Here is an 18,697-nt window from a genome sequence, read left to right on the forward strand (position 1 = left end):
AAGCTAACTGCCAATGTCTGTAGCTCTATTTGTCATATCCCATATAAAAAAATACTGTTTGAAGGAGTTCGCTGGCAAGCTTGTAAAGTGGCGAATTAAAGTAGCCTTTTTTCTGCTAGCTATCTTACAAACCTGCTCAAATCCTAATAACGTTTCAACTTTAGCTAACCTATAGTTTATTATCATATAACTTTGACATCACATATTTGAATTTAATAATCAACTTTGCTTGTGTTGATATCTCAAGTTTACTGGAGAACTGAGACGAAGTAGAGACTCTGGACAGGGTGGATGAGGTTTAATTAAAAGCAATCTATTCAGAGGTAAAGATATCTGAAATAGCGTGCACGGACCCTTTCATCAAGCTCAAATTGAACTATCCGAAAGAAGCCCTCTAAACATTTTGTGCAGACATTATATATTATAAATGAAGTAGGTTGAGTCTGGTAGATCTGTTCTTCTGGTTGGTCCTGATGAGTTGGGCGAGGTCCCCTTCAGGCTAATATCACTGTCTCATTGGCTCTGAGTAGAGTTCTTTGTCTTCAGAAATGTTCAGCTAAAACAAGAGATTAGGTGTGTGCGTAGATGTTCCTATTTTGTCATTTCTGTGTGTCTCTGTAAAATGTTCAGACTGAAGAGGAGATTTTGTGTGTGCGTAGATGTTCCTGTCTTATCAGTGTTTATGAAAGGTTTGCGTCAGCCCTCTGTCCTTGGGTATGTGTGTGTCTCAGTATCTCGTGAAATGCAGTACCAAGCACCCTTTTCTTTATCAGTGTTTATGAAAGGTCTGTGTCAGCCATCTGTCTCTGGGTGTGTGTGGGTCTCAGTATCTGCTTATGAGTTTGTGAGAAACCCTGTTTGGAAAGAAGTTAGTTATAACAATGTAATAGCAAATATGCTTGTTTTATAATAAATGATATTTATTACACTTGCCTTAATGTATTGAAAAATACCATGCTTACTGGTAGGCTAAATTACTTGCAAGTTGGTCAACCACCATCCTCGTGTCATGCTGGAATGGCATTTGGATTTTGAATCGGAATAGCAGTTACATTTTTAATTGACCCAAATGGTTCCCCCCCTTTTTATGTAAGAGCTTTTATTAAACACATTATTTCCCTTTAGCTTCTAGGTAGCATCTAGTTTGCAACAGCACAGGTTTGTACGAACCTTGCTGTTTGCCACTCAGACCCTAGCAACAATTTAGCAAAATATGAATTTGTAAATTTTTTATGACACTACCAATAAATACGTAATTTAGCGGGAAAAATGAATGACCATTTAATGTGGCATGAACAAAACCAGTCATGATGCCATCTGATGGTCAAACAAATCACTTTTTTTCTTAAAAAGGTTGGTAAACTGCATTTACAGTTTTCATGGACACACAAATCCAAATAATGTAGATATATTGAATGCTTCTAACCGAAAGAGTCAACTATAGGCTGGATTGGATGCGCATTGGTGTCTAGCTGTAGGCTAGTTGTCTAGTGATATTGGCGACCATCAGATGATCCAGGAAAGAAAACAAAAGGTCTACTTCTTGTGGACACGGAGAACACCCAACACACGCAACACAATTCTAATAGTGTAGGCTAGGCTTATATTTTTGGTCAAAATATAGAGGGGGCTCAGTGTCAAGGTTGTTGACCTGTAACGGTTGCTCTCCTCCTCTTCGTCTGAAGAGGAGAAGCAGGGATCGGACCAATACGCATCGAGGTATTCTGACATAATTAATTTATTGACAAGACGAACACTGACACGAGCTACACTTGAATGATACAAAATAATAAAACGACGTAGACTGACCTAAACATGAGAACTTACATAGACACGAAGAACGCACGAACAGGAACAGACTACATGCACGAACGACAACCGAAACAGTCCCGTGTGGTGCGACATACACGGACACGGAAGACAATCACCCACAAACAAACAGTGAGAACATGCTACCTTAATATGGTTCTCAATCAGAGGAAATGTAAAACACCTGCCTCTAATTGAGAACCATATCAGGCAACCCATTTAAACCAACATAGAAACACATAACATAGAATGCCCACCCCAACTCACGCCCTGACCAACTAAACACATACAAAACAAGAGAAAACGGGTCAGGAACGTGACATGACCCAATAATCAATTGGATAAGTAACTCAAAATAACTCAATATGCATAGGTAGTGCACAAAAATAATAATGAATCTTATTAGGATGGTACTCAGGCCATAAGAAAATGAGAACAACTTGGTCCAGAAGATGGCAGTATTTCACTTATCAAACTTTAGGCTACTAGCAGAAAGGCGGTCTCTCTGGAGAACCGTTCCATTGAAAACTATCATAAATGTACATTTCCAGGCTGCTATTCAATCAAAGCCACATTGACATTATCCATCCCTGGTTAGCCACTATTTGCTTAACAAGTCAGATGTAGCCTAACACAATATCTGCCAATTAATTTCAAGCAATATTGCCCCTGGTCTGTTGTCTGTATGGTGCATGTGTTTGTTTATCACTCCATGTAGCCAGTTAGTGATGATAATGATAACCATCTTGTGGGTAGACAGAAAGACTTTCCCCAATAACCTTCTCAATTAAATGTTAACTGCAAAGCAGGCTTACCTGACAGAACACTGAACATTTAAACGCAACATGTAAAGTTGATGGTCCCATGTTTCATGAGCTGAAATAAAAGATCCCAGAAATGTTTCATACGCACAAAAAGCTGATTTCTCTCAAATGTTGTGCACACATTTGTTAATATCCCTGTTGGTGAGAATTTTTCCATTACCAAGATAATCCATCCACCTGGCAGGTGTGGCATATCATGAAGCTGATTAAACAGCATGATCATTACACAGGTGCACCTTGTGCTGGGGACAATAAAAGGCAAGTGATGGACTGTCATTTCTCTTCGCTTATTTGGGCTGTTCTTTCCATAATATGGACTTGGTCTTTTACCAAATTGTGCTATCTTCTGTATACCCCCTACCTTGTCACAACACAACTGACTGGCTCAAACCCATTACGAAGGAAAGAAATTCCACAAATTAACTTTTAACCAGGCACACCTGTTAATTGCAATGCATTCCAGGTGACTACCTCATGAAGATTGTTGAGAGAATGCCAAGAGTTTGTGAAGCTGTCATCAAGGCAAAGGGTGGCTATTTGAAGAATCTAAAATATAAAATATATTTTGATTTGTTCAACACTTTTTTGGTTACTACATGATTCCATATGTTATTTCATAGTTTTGATGTCTTCACTATTATTCTACAATGTAGAAAATAGTAAAAATAAAGAAAAACCCTTGAATGAGTAGGTGTTCTAAAACGTTTGACAGTAGAGTATATATTTGCAAACAGGAAAAATGTTACAGAGAAAACAGAATACAAACAATAATTTGATGGTGCTTGTCATGCCAAATAGGACTACTGTTTATTAACCATTATTTTACTTATGGGCCTATATTGACACATCTCTTGTACACCAAGGACCCGGGGAGGATTGGCAGGGTAGAGAAGAATGTCCCTTACCTATTTAAAAGCTACGAAACAACATGTTTCATTTTTTAAAAGTAGCTCTCAAGCTAGAAAAGGTTGCGACCCCTGCTCTATAGGCTACTAAGGCTAATGGCGCAATACTAGAACATAAAAAACTCGAATAACTTCTCAAGGGAAGTGTGTTGGACTGAACAAACTGTGGGCTTATTCATTGATGATGAACCTTCTGCACTGCATGCCCTTTACGCAGTTCTGAATGTAGCATATTCACTACCGGTTAGAGAGCGCCACAACATTCTCAAAACACTACCAGAAAACGCGGAACATGTCAAAAGCTTTAAACTCTGCAACATATATTGTCGCAATGGAGTTTAGTTCTCCCCAGATAAAACATAATTGGGTTTTCGTTTCTCGGTGAACACGTTTTATAGGCCTATTATTGATGTGTTATTGTATGGTGGGTGACTGGTCAAATTTGATTTCTGAATCGCTGACCGGCTCCCTTGAAGCACAGCAGCTGTCACCATAGCAACTCCAACAGCTGTGCACGGGAGAGATCCCACATTTTGGGGCTGTTATGCTTATCAAATCAAAGTGTATTTGTCACGTGCGCCGAATACAACAGGTGAAATGCTTACTTACAGGCTCTAACCAATATTGCGAAAAAAAGGTATGTGTGTGTGTGTGTGTACGTAAGTAAAGAAATAAAACAACAGTAAAAATACATTTGAAAATAAGAGTAGCAAGGCTATATACAGACACCGGTTAGTCAGGCTTATTGGGGTAGTATGTACATGTAGGTATGGTTAAAGTGACTATGCATATATGATGAACAGAGAGTAGCAGTAGAGTAAAAGGAGGGGTTGGCGGGAGGTGGGACACAATGCAGATAGCCCAGTTAGCAAATGTGCGGGAGCACTGGTTGGTTGGGCAAATTGAGGTAGTATGTACATGGATGTATGGTTAAAGTGACTATGCATATAAGATAAACAGAGAGTAGCAGCAGCGTAAAATAGGGGTTGGGGGCGGGGGGGGAAACACAATGTAAATAGTCCGGGTAACCATTGGTTACCTGTTCAGAAGTCTTATGGCTTGGGGGTAAAAACTGTTGAGAAGCCTTTTTGTCCTAGACTTGCCACTCCGGTGCCGCTCCGGTACCATCCGCGCCAATTATTGAGTTTTCAGGCTGACTTGATTAAACAGAAAAACATCGAATTTTATTTGTTCCTGGACATATATTTTCTGTTTATGGAGGGAGTTTGAAATATATCATATTACATGTTCACAACAATGTATTTCGTTGAAAAAAGGGATCTTGTAGCCTAGCTACTATTGTCAAACCCCCATCCTATCCCCAAAGTAAAGTCTGTGGGCAACACAAGGGATCATCACCCCTGCCAAGCCTCCAATGTACCCAGGAGCATTGGTCTCTGGAACTATAGTCCCCAAAATATATCACGTGACATGACATCTGCTCGCAGTAGTAACCAGGAGAAACAAAGCAACTGCTAGGGGGAGGAGAGCGCGCGCAGTATTGCTTACCGCCGAGGAGGAGCTTGCCTCCGGAGTTCAGTTCACAGCATCAGTACCGAAACTTGCGCTGTCCTTACTCTGCGTTGGTTCTTCTAGACAAATAAAAACATTATCTAAGCTATTTATAGCTGGTAGTCTATATCTAAAGGCTGGTGCCAGGTTTGGGTTCTCCAAGACTGGGTATGCGCGTTTTCTTTTGAAGGATATGGTCACAACCCCGGTCTCAAAGTGGAGCCACGCACATCTCGGATCGGCGCGCTCCTCCAGGGGCTAGGATGCGCGCCCGGAACGTCAAGGTTCTTGCCCGGGTTTGGGTCTGAACAGGAATCCACTGCCCCGGGGCGCCGAGGCAGGAGGACCCAGTCGACCCGTACCAGGATGCCGGTGATGAGAGGTCTGCTGGCGCCGCAGAACACCTTCCTGGACACCATCGCCACCCGCTTCGATGGCACCCGTAAGTAACCAACCTCCAGGTCATAAAGCAGGTATAGGTCGCCTAAAAGCCTCTACTGTTTTTAACTTTCAGGGTTTGCTCTATAGCCTACCCAGTAGAATGTTAGTGACCAAGCACATGTCTCCACACTGAAAGGATTGCTCAAATGAAATCAATTTGATTGGTGTGCTTCCACGCAGGAGACGGAATTTTCCATTCTACTTTTACTTCAATGTATTGACTGTATAGGCCTATTCATCCAATGTGTGCGTTAAAGCATTGTCTTTACCCCGTTATTATAATCGATAGCTGATGTTTTAAATTGGCTTCAGCAAAAAGTTGGCATATAGTTTTTGTGCTTTCTTTTATCAGTGGTTTCTGTCAGGCGCACAACTGAGCTCCGCATGCTTGTGGGGTCTATGTAGCCTATAATAAACACATCTTATTATAACCCTTTCTCTGGCTACTATTGTAGCCTATGGGGTGCATAATAACACACAGCAAAATGCAGTTATTGTTATATCGGGATATGAGTGATTTAGACAACACATTCAGAAATCCGCATAAAACAATTTACAAGCATACAATAGTGCACGTGGATAGACCGAGCTTGATTCTTAAGTTTCGGTGTGATTTAGCGCACCTGCTATGTTTAACTGCAATACTGCGCGGTCCATTGTTTAATAATGCACTGGCTGATAATGTCCATCTATCACCATTCACCTCAGCTGTCTCCAACCTAGCTCTCGAAAACCTTTCTCCATATGTAGGGTTTACAGCGCTTACATTCGCTCACTGATGGCGCCACGTGAACTACAATTCCAACGCTGTGTTTTAACGTTTAGAAACGTCAACAAACATCGCTTTCAAACCGGTTTTCAAAACATATGCTGATATGCCCCTTATCTTTCATATCAGCTTGAAAGATAAAAAAAAATGCACTCAATGTCTTTGAGAACCCAAACCTGCAGCTTTGCACAATTCCACAAGGTCTGTGTGCCTCCAGTTGATGTCCTACACGTCCTCCTCAGTAACACTAATACACACACATATATATATATATATATATATATATATATATATATATATATATATATATATATATATATATATATATATATATATCTCTCGCTGATATGAAAGATACGGTCCTTATGCTTCCAAAACCACAGGCAAGCAATGCGTGTTCATGCTCAGACCAAGTGTCAAAACTTAACAAAAATGATGCCTTTGTTCAGTGACTCTTATGTGTAATGGAATGGAACTGAGAGTCATGGTTATATCTCCAACCATGATATGTGATTTGATCAGAAGATAATTGTTGATGTTCTTTTATAGCTGCATATTCCTATTTCAGTAAAGCAGTAAACACAGCGAGTTAAACGGGCGAGTTGGGGAAGTGGGCGGTCGAGTTCCAAGCAGGGCTGCTTGAGCCTTGTGTGTCTTGTCTCGTTTTGATCCATTGTGATTAGGGTTGAATGGTGGGAACCCGGTTACCTAGATTTACTGGGATTTACCCCCCGAAACCACTCCCTTTTCCCGGGATAAATAACGGCTTAGAAACCGGTAAATAATAATACATTATTTATATGAACAGCATGGCATGAAATGGAACAGTTAAATTACATGTGATGTCTAAATCTGGCTTCTCTAACGCCTCTGCATGATGAATCATCAACGCTCAGGGTGGGAACAGACACCCCAGCTGTGTTCGAATACCCATACTAACATACTTAATGAGTAGATACTACATACTGAATACTATTAGTTCATTTTAGTATACTGTAAACGAACCGTATCGTTTCAGTTGAGTGTACTAGAGCTTCGCCTGTCTACCGGGAGTTGATGCGGTTCCTATGCAACCTCTTGCTAGCTTCTTATGGCTGGGGGGCAGTATTGAGTAGCTTGGATGAATAAGGTGCCCAGAGTAAACTGCCTGCTACTGAGGCCCAGAAGCTAAGATATGTATATTATTAGTAGATTTGGATAGAAAACACTCTGAAGTTTCTAAAACGGTTTGAATGATGTCTGTGAGTATAACAGAACTCATATGGCAGGCAAAAACCTGAGAAAAAATCCAACCAGGAAGTGGGAAATCTGAGGTTTGTAGGTTTTCAAGTCTTTGCCTATCCAAGATACAGTGTAAATTCGGGCCGATTGCACTTCCTAAGGCTTCCACTAGATGTCAACAGTCTTTAGAACCTTGTTTCAGGCTTCTACTGTGAAGGGGGAGCGAATAAGAGCTGTTTGACTAAGAGGTCTGGCAGAATGCCATGAGCTAAGTCATGCGCACGGCCGAGTGAGCTGCGTTCCTTTTCATTTCTAAAGACAAAAGAATTGTCCAGTTGGAATATTATTGAAGATTTATGATAAAAACATCCTAAAGATTGATTCTATATATCGTTTGACATGTTTCTACGAACTGTAATGGAACTTTTTGACTTTTCGTCTGGACTAAGTGCCTGCGCCTCGTGAATTTGGATTTGTGAACTAAACGCGCAAACAAAAAGGAGGTATTTGGACATAAATTATGGACTTTATCGAACAAAACAAACATTTATTGTGGAACTGGGATTCCTGGGAGTGCATTCCGATGAAGATCATCAAAGGTAAGTGAATATTTATAATGCTATTTCTAACTTCTGTTGACTCCACAACATGGTGGGTATCTGTATGGCTTGTTTTGGTGCCTGAGCGCTGTACTCAGATTATTGCATGGTGTGCTTTTTCCGTAAAGCTTTTTTGAAATCTGACACAGCGGTTGCATTAAGGAGAAGTATATCTTTAATTCCATGCATAACAGTTGTATTTTCATCAACATTTATGATGAGTATTTCTGTAAATTGATGTGGCTCTCTGCAAAATCACCGGATGTTTTGGAAGCAAAACATTGCTGAACATAACGTGCCAATGTAAACTGAGATTTGTGGATATAAATATGAACTTTATCAAACAAAACATACATGTATTGTGTAACATGAAGTCCTATGAGTATCATCAAAGGATAGTGATTCATTTTATCTCTATTTCTGCTTTTTGTGACTCCTCTCTTTGGCTGGAAAAATAGTTGTGTTTTTCTGTGACTTGGCGCTGACAGAACATAATCTCATGGTGTGCTTTCGTCGTAAAGCCTTTTTGAAATCGGACACTGTGGTGGGATTAACAACAAGTTTGTCTTTAAAATGGTGTATAATACTTGTATGTTTGAGGAATTTTAATTATGAGATTTCTGTTGTTTGAATTTGGCGCCCTGCAATTTCACTGGCTGTTAACGGGATTTCAGCCGTAAGAAGCTAGCTTGTTAGCATAACAAATGACTAGCTAAACATTTAACAATTTCGGGTGTGTTCGTAAATTCAATCCGTAGTGCCAGAGTGCCCTCTGGGCGTTCGTAAATCAAATCTAGAGCGTTGTCAGATTGTCTGTTCGTTAGTTTTGCTCTCGGAGCATTCAGAGCGCACACTGGACGCTCTGGCCAAGAAGTAGGGTTGATCCGAGCGGTCAACAGCAGTCAAGCACCCAAGCTTACTGGCTAACGTTGGCTAGCTACTTCCAGACACAAATGAGAGAACACCTCACTCTGACCATTTTACTCACCCTAGCAGAGCTGGTTAGGCTGTTTTCATGTTATCCAGAGCGTTGGTTACTGTAACTGTGCTGTAGGCAACAATTTAATTACGCTTGTTTTTGACGAAGTTTACTGACACTGGCCATATTCAAAGGGTGTTGAACATTCGGAGTAGATAGACAGAATTAACAATGTCCATTGAAACGCACAACGACTATGCCACTTAGCTAAGAATGGTGTGAATAATCAAGTCAATAAACGTTGGGTAGTTAGCTAGATAGCAGATAGTTAATATACTGCCTGGCAAGTTCGATGTATTAGTAGCCAACTAACGTTAGGTAACTAGCTAACATACCGGTACATACTGCTGTAATGCAATGCGGTTCGTTATGATAGCGTAGCTAACAAATTGTCAGCCAACATAACGTGTAACGTAACTTATTTGAAAAGTTATTACTTTATTACATTGCTCAACATTTTCTTAACATTTGTCATAATTAGTTAAAGCAATGAATTTGTATTCGCTCTCGTCGGACTTCGGCTGTATATGTTCCGCCATTTTCTTCAAATCTGAAAAGTCCTCTGAAGAATTGCATTATGGGCCCTAAAAGCACAGAAATAGTGTCCACTGCATGTATACTTCGTATTTTGGCGAATTTAGTATGACATCCGGGAACTTTTGGCATACTAACTCTATCCATACTATGACCAATAAGCATACTATATACTCAATTCACATCACAAGTAGTTCGGTTAGTGCGGTTAGTGTGAGTATTATAACACAGCTCCCATCTCAGTATTGAGTGCAGTTCACAATGCATGTAGAACTCTTTTTCTTGTGACAGGTACGCCTGCATTCGCTGCAGCATAGTCTATGCTACCGTAATATAAAGACCGAATGCGCTTCTAATTTACTCATCTCCATCTGGCTTTTGGGGGTCACCTTATGTTTTTTATGGTAAAGATTATTAATTTTAAATTGCAGCTGCAGAGTTTTTAAAAAAGTCACTCGAGTATCATTGCTTTAAATCAGTGCAGTGCTAGCAATCTCGGAGTATTACTTTCTCTCCATCTGTATTTATATTTGTATTTATTATGGATCCCCATTAGCTCCTGCATTTCTTATACCAATAGACTATTCGAAGGGGGCCGCGAGCTCTTGTTTGCTGAATGTTAAATACAGCAGCCAATAGAACTCAGGGATAGTTTGAAAGAAGAGTGAACGCGTGATGGCGGTAGGCTATAGCAGTTATTTATTCAGACCTGTAACCATTCAATCTTCTTGAAGAGAGGTGAAAGCCTTCTGCATCTAATTCTAGTCCTATATTATTCAAGGATGTCATTAGAATGATGAAGGTAAGGATAACGAAATTGACCATATTTTATTTAACTGTGCGTAATTCTAGTCCATATAATACAATACATTACAGTAATACAATTCACACAAGATTAGTCTACTGGAGCTAGTTAAACTCATTTCCCCAAGAGAGCATATAGCTAGCTACATCTATGGGCTTTTATGTTTTTCTGTTGTGCGTAATGTAGCCTGTATCATATACACTGAGCTGAAATAAAAGATCACAGAATTTTTTTCTCGAAAATGTTGTGCACAAATTTGTTTACATCCCATACATACAGAGCATTTCTCCTTTGCCAAGATAATCCATCCACCTGACAGGTATGGCATATAAAGAAGCTGATTAAACAGCAGGATCATTACACAGGTGCACCTTGTGCTGGGGACAATAAAAGGGCACTCTAAAATGTGCAGTTTTGTCACACAGCACAATGCCACAGATGTCTCATGTTTTGAGGGATCGTGCAATTGACATGCTGACTGCTGACTTTCTCTACCATAAGCTGCCTCCAACATTGTTTTAGAGAAATTGGCAGTCTGTCCAACCGGCCTCACAACCCGCAGACTACGTGTAAGGCATTTTGTGGGTGAGCGGTTTGCTGATGTCAACGTTGTGAACAGAGTGCCTCATGGTGACAGGGGGGTTATGTTACAGGGAGGCATAAACTACGGACAACGAACAAAATCACATTTTATTGATGGCAATTGGAATGCACAGAGATACCATGACGAGATCCTGAGGCCCATTGTCGTGCCATTCATCTGCCGCCATCACCTCATGTTTCAGCATGATAATGCATGGCCCCATGTTGCAAGGATCTGTACACAATTCCTGGAAGCTGTCCCAGTTCTTCCATGGCCTGCATACTCACCAGACATGTCACCCATTGAGCACGTTTGGGATACTCTGGATTGACGTGTATGACAACTTTTCCTTATATGAACTGTAACTCAGCAAGATCTTTGAAATTGTTGCATGTTGTGTTTATATTTTTGTTCCGTGTTCATCGTGATTATTTGTATCAATTGGGTGGCAATTATTTTACAAACTGCCATGACGTGCTGCAGCAGTAGCCTAGGCCTAACAACAAACATTGCTTGACCGACACATTCCTCTCTTGCGTGATGTGCAACTAAACAGCAATGACACTCAAAAATCCACAGTTGTTAGTTTTTCCCCCTCTGACCTCAAAAATGGTCTTCTGATGTGATTTCAGCTTTGACATGGACTCAGAACATCCATTTTCATGATTTTCTGTAATTTCTAAAACAAGAAATGTTAAACAGAGAAAACAGAATGATTTCAATTGACTGATTTCCTTATAACTGTAACTCAGCAAGATCTTTGAAATTGTTGCATGTTGCGTTTATATTTAGGAGTTTTTTTGAGCTTGGTCTCATTAAATGTCTTTTATGTAGGGCTCATAAAATGTATTTAATGTAGGGCTCATAAAATGTATTTAATGTAGGTGTAACGGCAGGGATCGGACCAAGACGCAGCGTAGTTTGTGCTCAACATATTTAATAATGACGATAAACGTGAACACTTAACAATTACAAAATAACAAAATGTGGCAAACCGATACAGTCCTAGCTGGTGCAGAGAAAACACAAAGACAGGAAACAACCACCCACAATCCCCAACATAAAACAAGCCACCTAAATATGATTCCCAATCAGAGACAACACAAAACACCTGCTTCTGATTGGGAACCATATTAGGCCAAACATAGGAACAGACAAACTAGACACACAACATAGAATGCCCACCCAGCTCACGTGCTGACCAACATTAAAACACACAAGAACTATGGTCAGAACGTGACAGTACCCCCCTCCTGAGGTGCGGACTCCAAACGCACCCCCAAAACTCTAGGGGAGGGTCTGGGTGGGCATCTGTCCGCGGTGGCGGCTCCGGCGCTGGATGAGGACACCACTCCACCATTGTCTTTGTCCCCCTCCTTAGCGTCCTTTGAGTGGCGACCCTCGCCGCCGACCTTGGCCTAGGAACCCTCACAAAGGGCCCCATCAGACTGAGGAGACAGCTCCGAACCGAGAGGTAACTTAGGACAGAGAGGTAGCTCCGGACTCAATGGCAGCTCCGGACTGAATGGCAGCTCCGGACTGGAGGGCAGCTCATGACTGGAGGGCAGCTCATGACTGGAGGGCAGCTCATGACTGGAAGGCAGCTCATGACTGGAGGGCAGCTCATGACTGGAAGGCAGCTCATGACTGGCGGGCGGCTCGGGCAGCTCCTGACTGACTGGTGGCTCTGGCAGCTCCTGACTGGCTGGCGGCTCTGGCAGCTCCTGACTGGCTGGCGGCTCTGGCAGCTCCTGACTGGCTGGCGGCTCCAGACTGGCGGGCGGCTCTGGCGGCTCCTGACTGACTGGTGGCTCTGGCAGCTCCTGACTGGCTGGCGGCTCTGGCAGCTCCTGACTGGCTGGCGGCTCTGGCAGCTCCTGACTGGCTGGCGGCTCTGGCAGCTCCTGACTGGCTGGCGGCTCTGGCAGCTCCTGACTGGCTGGCGGCTCCTGACTGGCGGGCGGCTCTGGCGGCTCCTGACTGACGGGCGGCTCTGACGGCTCGGGACAGACGGGCGGCTCTGACGGCTCGGGACAGACGGGCGGCTCTGACGGCTCGGGACAGACGGGCGGCTCTGACGGCTCGGGACAGACGGGCGGCTCTGACGGCTCGGGGCAGACGGGCGGCTCTGACGGCTCCGGACAGACGGACGGCTCTGACGGCTCGGGACAGACGGACGGCTCTGACGGCTCGGGACAGACGGACGGCTCTGACGGCTCGGGACAGACGGACGGCTCTGACGGCTCGGGACAGACGGACGGCTCAGACGGCAGGCAGGCAGGCAGCTCAGATGGCGCTGTGCAGGCAGGCAGCTCATATGGCGCTGGGCAGGCAGGCAGCTCAGATGGCGCTGAGCAGGCAGGCAGCTCAGATGGCGCTGAGCAGGCAGGCAGCTCAGACGGCGCTGGGCAGGCAGGCAGCTCAGACGGCGCTGGGCAGACGGGCAGCTCAGACGTGCTGAGGCGCACAGTAGGCCTGGTGCGTGGTGCCGGAACTGGTGGTACCGGTTTGTAGACACGCACCTCAAGGCTAGTGCGGGGAGCAGGAACAGGGCACACTGGACTCTCGAGGCGCACTATAAGCCTGGTGCGTGGTACCGGCACTGGTGGTACCGGGCTGAGGGCACGCACCTCAGGGCGAGTGCGGGGAGAAGGAACAGTGCGTACAGGGCTCTGGAGATGCACAGGAGGCTTGGTGCGTGGTGCCGGAACTGGTGGTACCGGGCTGGGGCGAGGAGGTGGCGCCGGATATACCGGACCGTGAAAGCGTACTGGAATAGGTGGAATAACCCGCACTGGGCTGTGCAGGCGAACCGGGGACACCATGCGTAAGGCTGGTGCCATGTACACCGGCCCGAGGAGACGCACTGGAGACCAGATGTGTTGAGCCGGCTTCATGACACCTGGCTCAATGCTCAATCTAGCTCGGCCGATACGTGGAGCTGGGATGTACCGCACCGGGCTATGCACACGTACAGGAGACACCGTGCGCTCTTCCACATAACACGGTGTCTGCCCGTACTCTCGCTTTCCACGGTAAGCCCGGGAAGTTGGCGCAGGTCTCCTACCTGACTTCGCCACACTCCCCTTTAGGCGCCCCCCAAGAAATTGGGGTTTCTTCTCGGGCTTCCTGGCCAGCCGTGTTCCCTCATAACACCGGTTCCCCTTCGCAGCTGCTTCCGCTCTCCTAGCTGCCTCCACCTGTTCCCATGGAAGGCGATCCTTACCAGCCAGGATCTCCTCCCATGTGTAGCAACCCTTTCCGTCCAACATGTCCTCCCAAGTCCATTCCTCCTGATACCGCTGCTGCTGCTGCTGCCGCTACTGCCCGTTACTACGCTGCTTGGTCCGAGTTTGGTGGGTTGTTCTGTAACAGCAGCCTTCCTCCTCTTCGTCTGAAGAGGAGGTATAGCAGGGATCGGACCAAGATGCAGCGTAGGCCAAACATAGAAACAGACAAACTAGACACACAACATAGAATGCCCACCCAGCTCACGTCCTGACCAACACTAAAACAAGCAAAACACACAAGAACTATGGTCAGAACGTGACAGTAGGGCTCATAAAATGTATTTAATGTAGGGCTCATAAAATGTATTTAATGTAGGGCTCATAAAATGTATTTAATGTAGGGCTCATAAAATGTATTTAAGGTATGGCTCATCAGGCTTGAATTCTCGATCAAAGCGCTAATCAAATCCAGACATTTATTTATACACTTCATAATGCTTTTAAATGACCCTTCCAGTTTTGATGGGTAATACTGGGTTACCCGGAAGAAAAGTGATTTATTCTCGGGATGGAACGTTTGTAAAATAACGGCAAAATATTCAACCCTAACTGTGATGGAGTTGGGTGAGAGAGTGTTCTGCTAAACCATTTGTGTGTGACAGCTTGGTAAGAGCGCTATCTGTTGCCGGCGTCAACACGCTGAGAGGCAGATCCAACGATCCCTCCTCACCCTCCCCTCTCCCATTAGTCACCCTCCCCTCTCCTCACCCTCCCCTCTCCCATTCCTCACCCTCCCCTCTCCTCACCCTCCCCTCTCCCATTCCTCACCCTCCCCTCTCCTCACCCTCCCCTCTCCCATTCCTCACCCTCCCCTCTCCCATTCCTCACCCTCCCCTCTCCTCACCCTCCCCTCTCCCATTCCTCACCCTCCCCTCTCCTCACCCTCACCCTCCCCTCTCCCATTCCTCACCCTCCCCTCTCCTCACCCTCCCCTCTCCCATTCCTCACCCCCTCCTCTCCCATTCCTCACCCTCCCCTCTCCTCACCCCCCCCTCTCCCATTCCTCACCCCCCCTGTTCCATCCCTCACCCTCCCCTCTCCTCACCCCCCCTCTCCCATTCCTCACCCTCCCCTCCCCTCTCCCATTCCTCACCCTCTCCTCTCCCATTCCTCACCATCCCCTCTCCTCATCCCCCCTCTCCCATTCCTCACCCTCTCCTCTCCCATTCCTCACCCTCCCCTCTCCCATTCCTCACCCTCCCCTCTCCTCAACCCCCCTCTCCCATTCCTCACCCTCCCCTCTCCTCAACCCCCCTCTCCCATTCCTCACCATCCCCTCTCCTCAACCCTCCTCTCCCATTTCTCACCCTCTCCTCACCCTCCCCTCTCCCATTCCTCACCCTCCCCTCTCCTCACCCTCCCCTCTCCCATTCCTCACCCTCACCCTCTCCTCACCCTTCCCTCTCCCATTCCTCACCCTCTCCTCTCCTCAACCCCCCTTTTACATTCCTCACCCTCTCACCCTCTCATCTCCTCAACCCCCCTTTTACATTCCTCACCCTCTCCTCTCCTCAACCCCCCTTTTCCATTCCTCACCCTCTCCTCACCCTCCCCTCTCCCATTCCTCACCCTCTCCTCTCCTCAACCCCCCTGTTCCATTCCTCACCCTCTCCTCACCCTCCCCCTCTCCCATACCTCACCCTCTCCTCACCCTCCCCTCTCCCATTCCTCACCCTCTCCTCTCCTCACCCTCCCCTCACCCTCACTCTTTCCTCCTCTCCTCTCCCATTCCTCACCCTCTCCTCAGCCTTTCCTGTCCCATTCCTCTCCTCACCCTTTCCTCTCCTCACCCTCCCCTCCCCTCTCTCATTCCTCACCCTCCCCTCTCATCTCCTCACCCTCTCCTCACCTCCTCTCTCCTCTCCTCACCCTCTCCTCTCCATTCCTCACCTTCTCCATTCCTCATCCTCACCCTCCTCTGTCCCATTCCTCATCCTCTCCTCACCATCCCCTGTCCCATTCCTCTCCTCACCCTCCCCTTCCCTGTCCCATTCTTCACCCTCTCCTCACCCTCCCCATCCCTGTCCCATTTCTCTCCTCATCCTCCCCTCCCCTGTCCCATTCCTCCCCTCACCCTCCTCTCTCCTCACCCTCTCTTCACCCTCTCCTCACCCTCTCCTCTCCCTCTCCTCTCCCTCTCCTCACCCTCCTCTCTCCTCACACTCTCCTCTCCCGCTCCTCACCCTATAGTCGAGAGGAAGACAAGAGCAGATGCACAAGCCACACTCACTTTAACTCATCTTACTACCACTTTTAATTGATGTGAATTAAGTCAGAACATGCTGCTGGGAATTGTTGCTCGCTTAGGCTATAACTAATCCTATCATGAGGTTGTTTCATTTAGTTGAAAACCTTAATGTGTCTCTTCAGCAGTTAGTGTTTGATTTAGTTACAGCTTTATAAAGGAAAATGGAATGGAACACAATCATGCATAGATATAGACAGTAGGGATAATCGTTTATTATTGAATGTTGGTGTGTGTGTGTGTGTCTGTGTGTGCTTCACCTGTCAATCAATTGATTTCTTGACATTTCCTCTGCTCACCTATGCATATTTTCCTACTAATTGTCTGTAGTTATTTATATTATTTTCTCTGTCATAGGCATGAGTGCATTGTGTATTACTCCAAGACCGCTCTCCTTTGAAAAACTAAACTAAATTAAAGAGCAAAAACAATCCTTGGTCTTTCTTGAGAGCAGGCAAGCAGGCACCCTCTAGTCCTCAGTGCTAGAGCCGCTTCAACAGTTTGACTGTAGTCCAACCCAACCAAGTGACTCAAGTATCCACCCACCAGCCAGAACGCAATAAGCCCCTTCAACTTCCAACGCCTATATATCCAGATTAACAGGCGCTGGCTCATCCAACAGAGATCCATCCACACACGTTCTTTCACAGAGCCATGCACACACGTTCTTTCACAGAGCCATGCACACACGTTCTTTCACAGAGCCATGCACACTAGAGGTCGACCGATTAATCGGAATGGCCGATTAATTAGGGCCGATTTCAAGTTTTCATAACAATCGGAAATCGGTATTTTTTTACACCTTTATTTAATCTTTATTTATCTAGGCAAGTCAGTTAAGAACACATTCTTATTTTCAATGACGGCCTAGGAACGTTCTGCCTCTTCTGGGGCAGAACGACAGATTTTTAACCTTGTCAGCTCGGGGGATCCAATCTTGCAACCTTACAGTTAACTAGTCCAATGCTCTAACACCTGATTACATTGCACTCCACGAGGAGCCTGCCTGTTACGCGAATGCAGTAAGCTAAGGTAAGTTGCTAGCTAGCATTAAACTTATCTTATAAAAAACAATCAATCAATGACTGTCATTGCTCCAATGTGTACTTAACCATAAACACCAATGCCTTTCTTAAAATCAATACACAAATATATATTTTTAAACCTGCATATTTAGCTAAAAGAAATGCAGGTTAGCAGGCAATATTAACCAGGTGAAATTGTGTAATTTCTCTTGTGTTCATTGCACGCAGAGTCAGGGTATATGCAACAGTTTGGGCCGCCTGGCTCTTTGCGAACTAATTTGCCAGAATTTTACGTAATTATGACATAACATTGAAGGTTGTGCAATGTAACAGGAATATTTAGACTCATGGATGCCACCCGTTAGATAAAATACAGAACGGAATAAACGTTTTGTTTTCGAGGTGATAGTTTCCGGATTAGTCAAAGGTATAAGTCTCCCGGGTGGTGCAGTGGTCTAGGGCACTGCATCGCAGTGCTAGCTGCGCCACCAGAGTCTCTGGGTTCGCGCCCAAGCTGGGCTGGGTTCGCGCCCAGGCTCTGTCGCAGCCGGCCGCAACCGGGAGATCCGTGGGGCGACGCACAATTGGCATAGCGTCGTCCGGGTTAGGGAGGGTTTGGCCGGTAGGGGTAGGGATCCTTGTCTCAGTATGTAAAAATGTAATAAAATGTATGCACTCTACTGTAAGTCGCTCTGGATAAGAGCGTCTGCTCTTGGCCGGTAGGGATATCCTTGTCTCAGTATGTAAAAATGTAATAAAATGTATGCACTCTACTGTAAGTCGCTCTGGATAAGAGCGTCTGCTAAATGACTAAAATGTAAATGTAAATGTATATGGTTTAGAGAGAAATAGTCGACGCGTTATAATTCCTGTAATAACTTGCGGCTGAACTTGAAAGGGGTTCCTTCGTTATTTTACCGTTCATGTCTTCCATAGAGAATGTCTTGATCTACTTCAAATAAGGTCTGTGTTTCGCGGAGGAGCAGACTGACAGGGGACCATTCAGACAAGCTCTGCTTTCTGCACTACAACCTAAATCTTCTGGGAATATTGAAGACCCATGAAAGCTGGTGATTCGTTTTAACATATGTTCTCATGTTATTTGAGACTAAATTGATTTTATTTATGTATTATATTAAGTTAAAATAAAAGTGTT

The 18,697-nt window shown here is 45.0% G+C and overlaps 1 protein-coding gene across 1 annotated transcript in view; it reads left to right on the forward strand.

Annotated features, from left to right (window-relative positions):
- Positions 1-5,022: 5,022 nt before the first annotated feature.
- The window catches only part of LOC139539053 (voltage-gated delayed rectifier potassium channel KCNH8-like), a 196,129-nt gene continuing 182,454 nt past the window's right edge, over positions 5,023-18,697 (forward strand). Inside the window, exon 1 of the mRNA XM_071341747.1 lies at positions 5,023-5,492. Within this exon, the coding sequence (XP_071197848.1) occupies positions 5,417-5,492 (76 nt within the window). The 5' untranslated portion in view covers positions 5,023-5,416. The remainder of the gene's footprint in view (positions 5,493-18,697) is intronic.

The sequence above is a fragment of the Salvelinus alpinus genome, chromosome 14, assembly GCF_045679555.1.
Source record: "Salvelinus alpinus chromosome 14, SLU_Salpinus.1, whole genome shotgun sequence".
NCBI classification, from domain to species: Eukaryota; Metazoa; Chordata; class Actinopteri; order Salmoniformes; family Salmonidae; genus Salvelinus; species Salvelinus alpinus.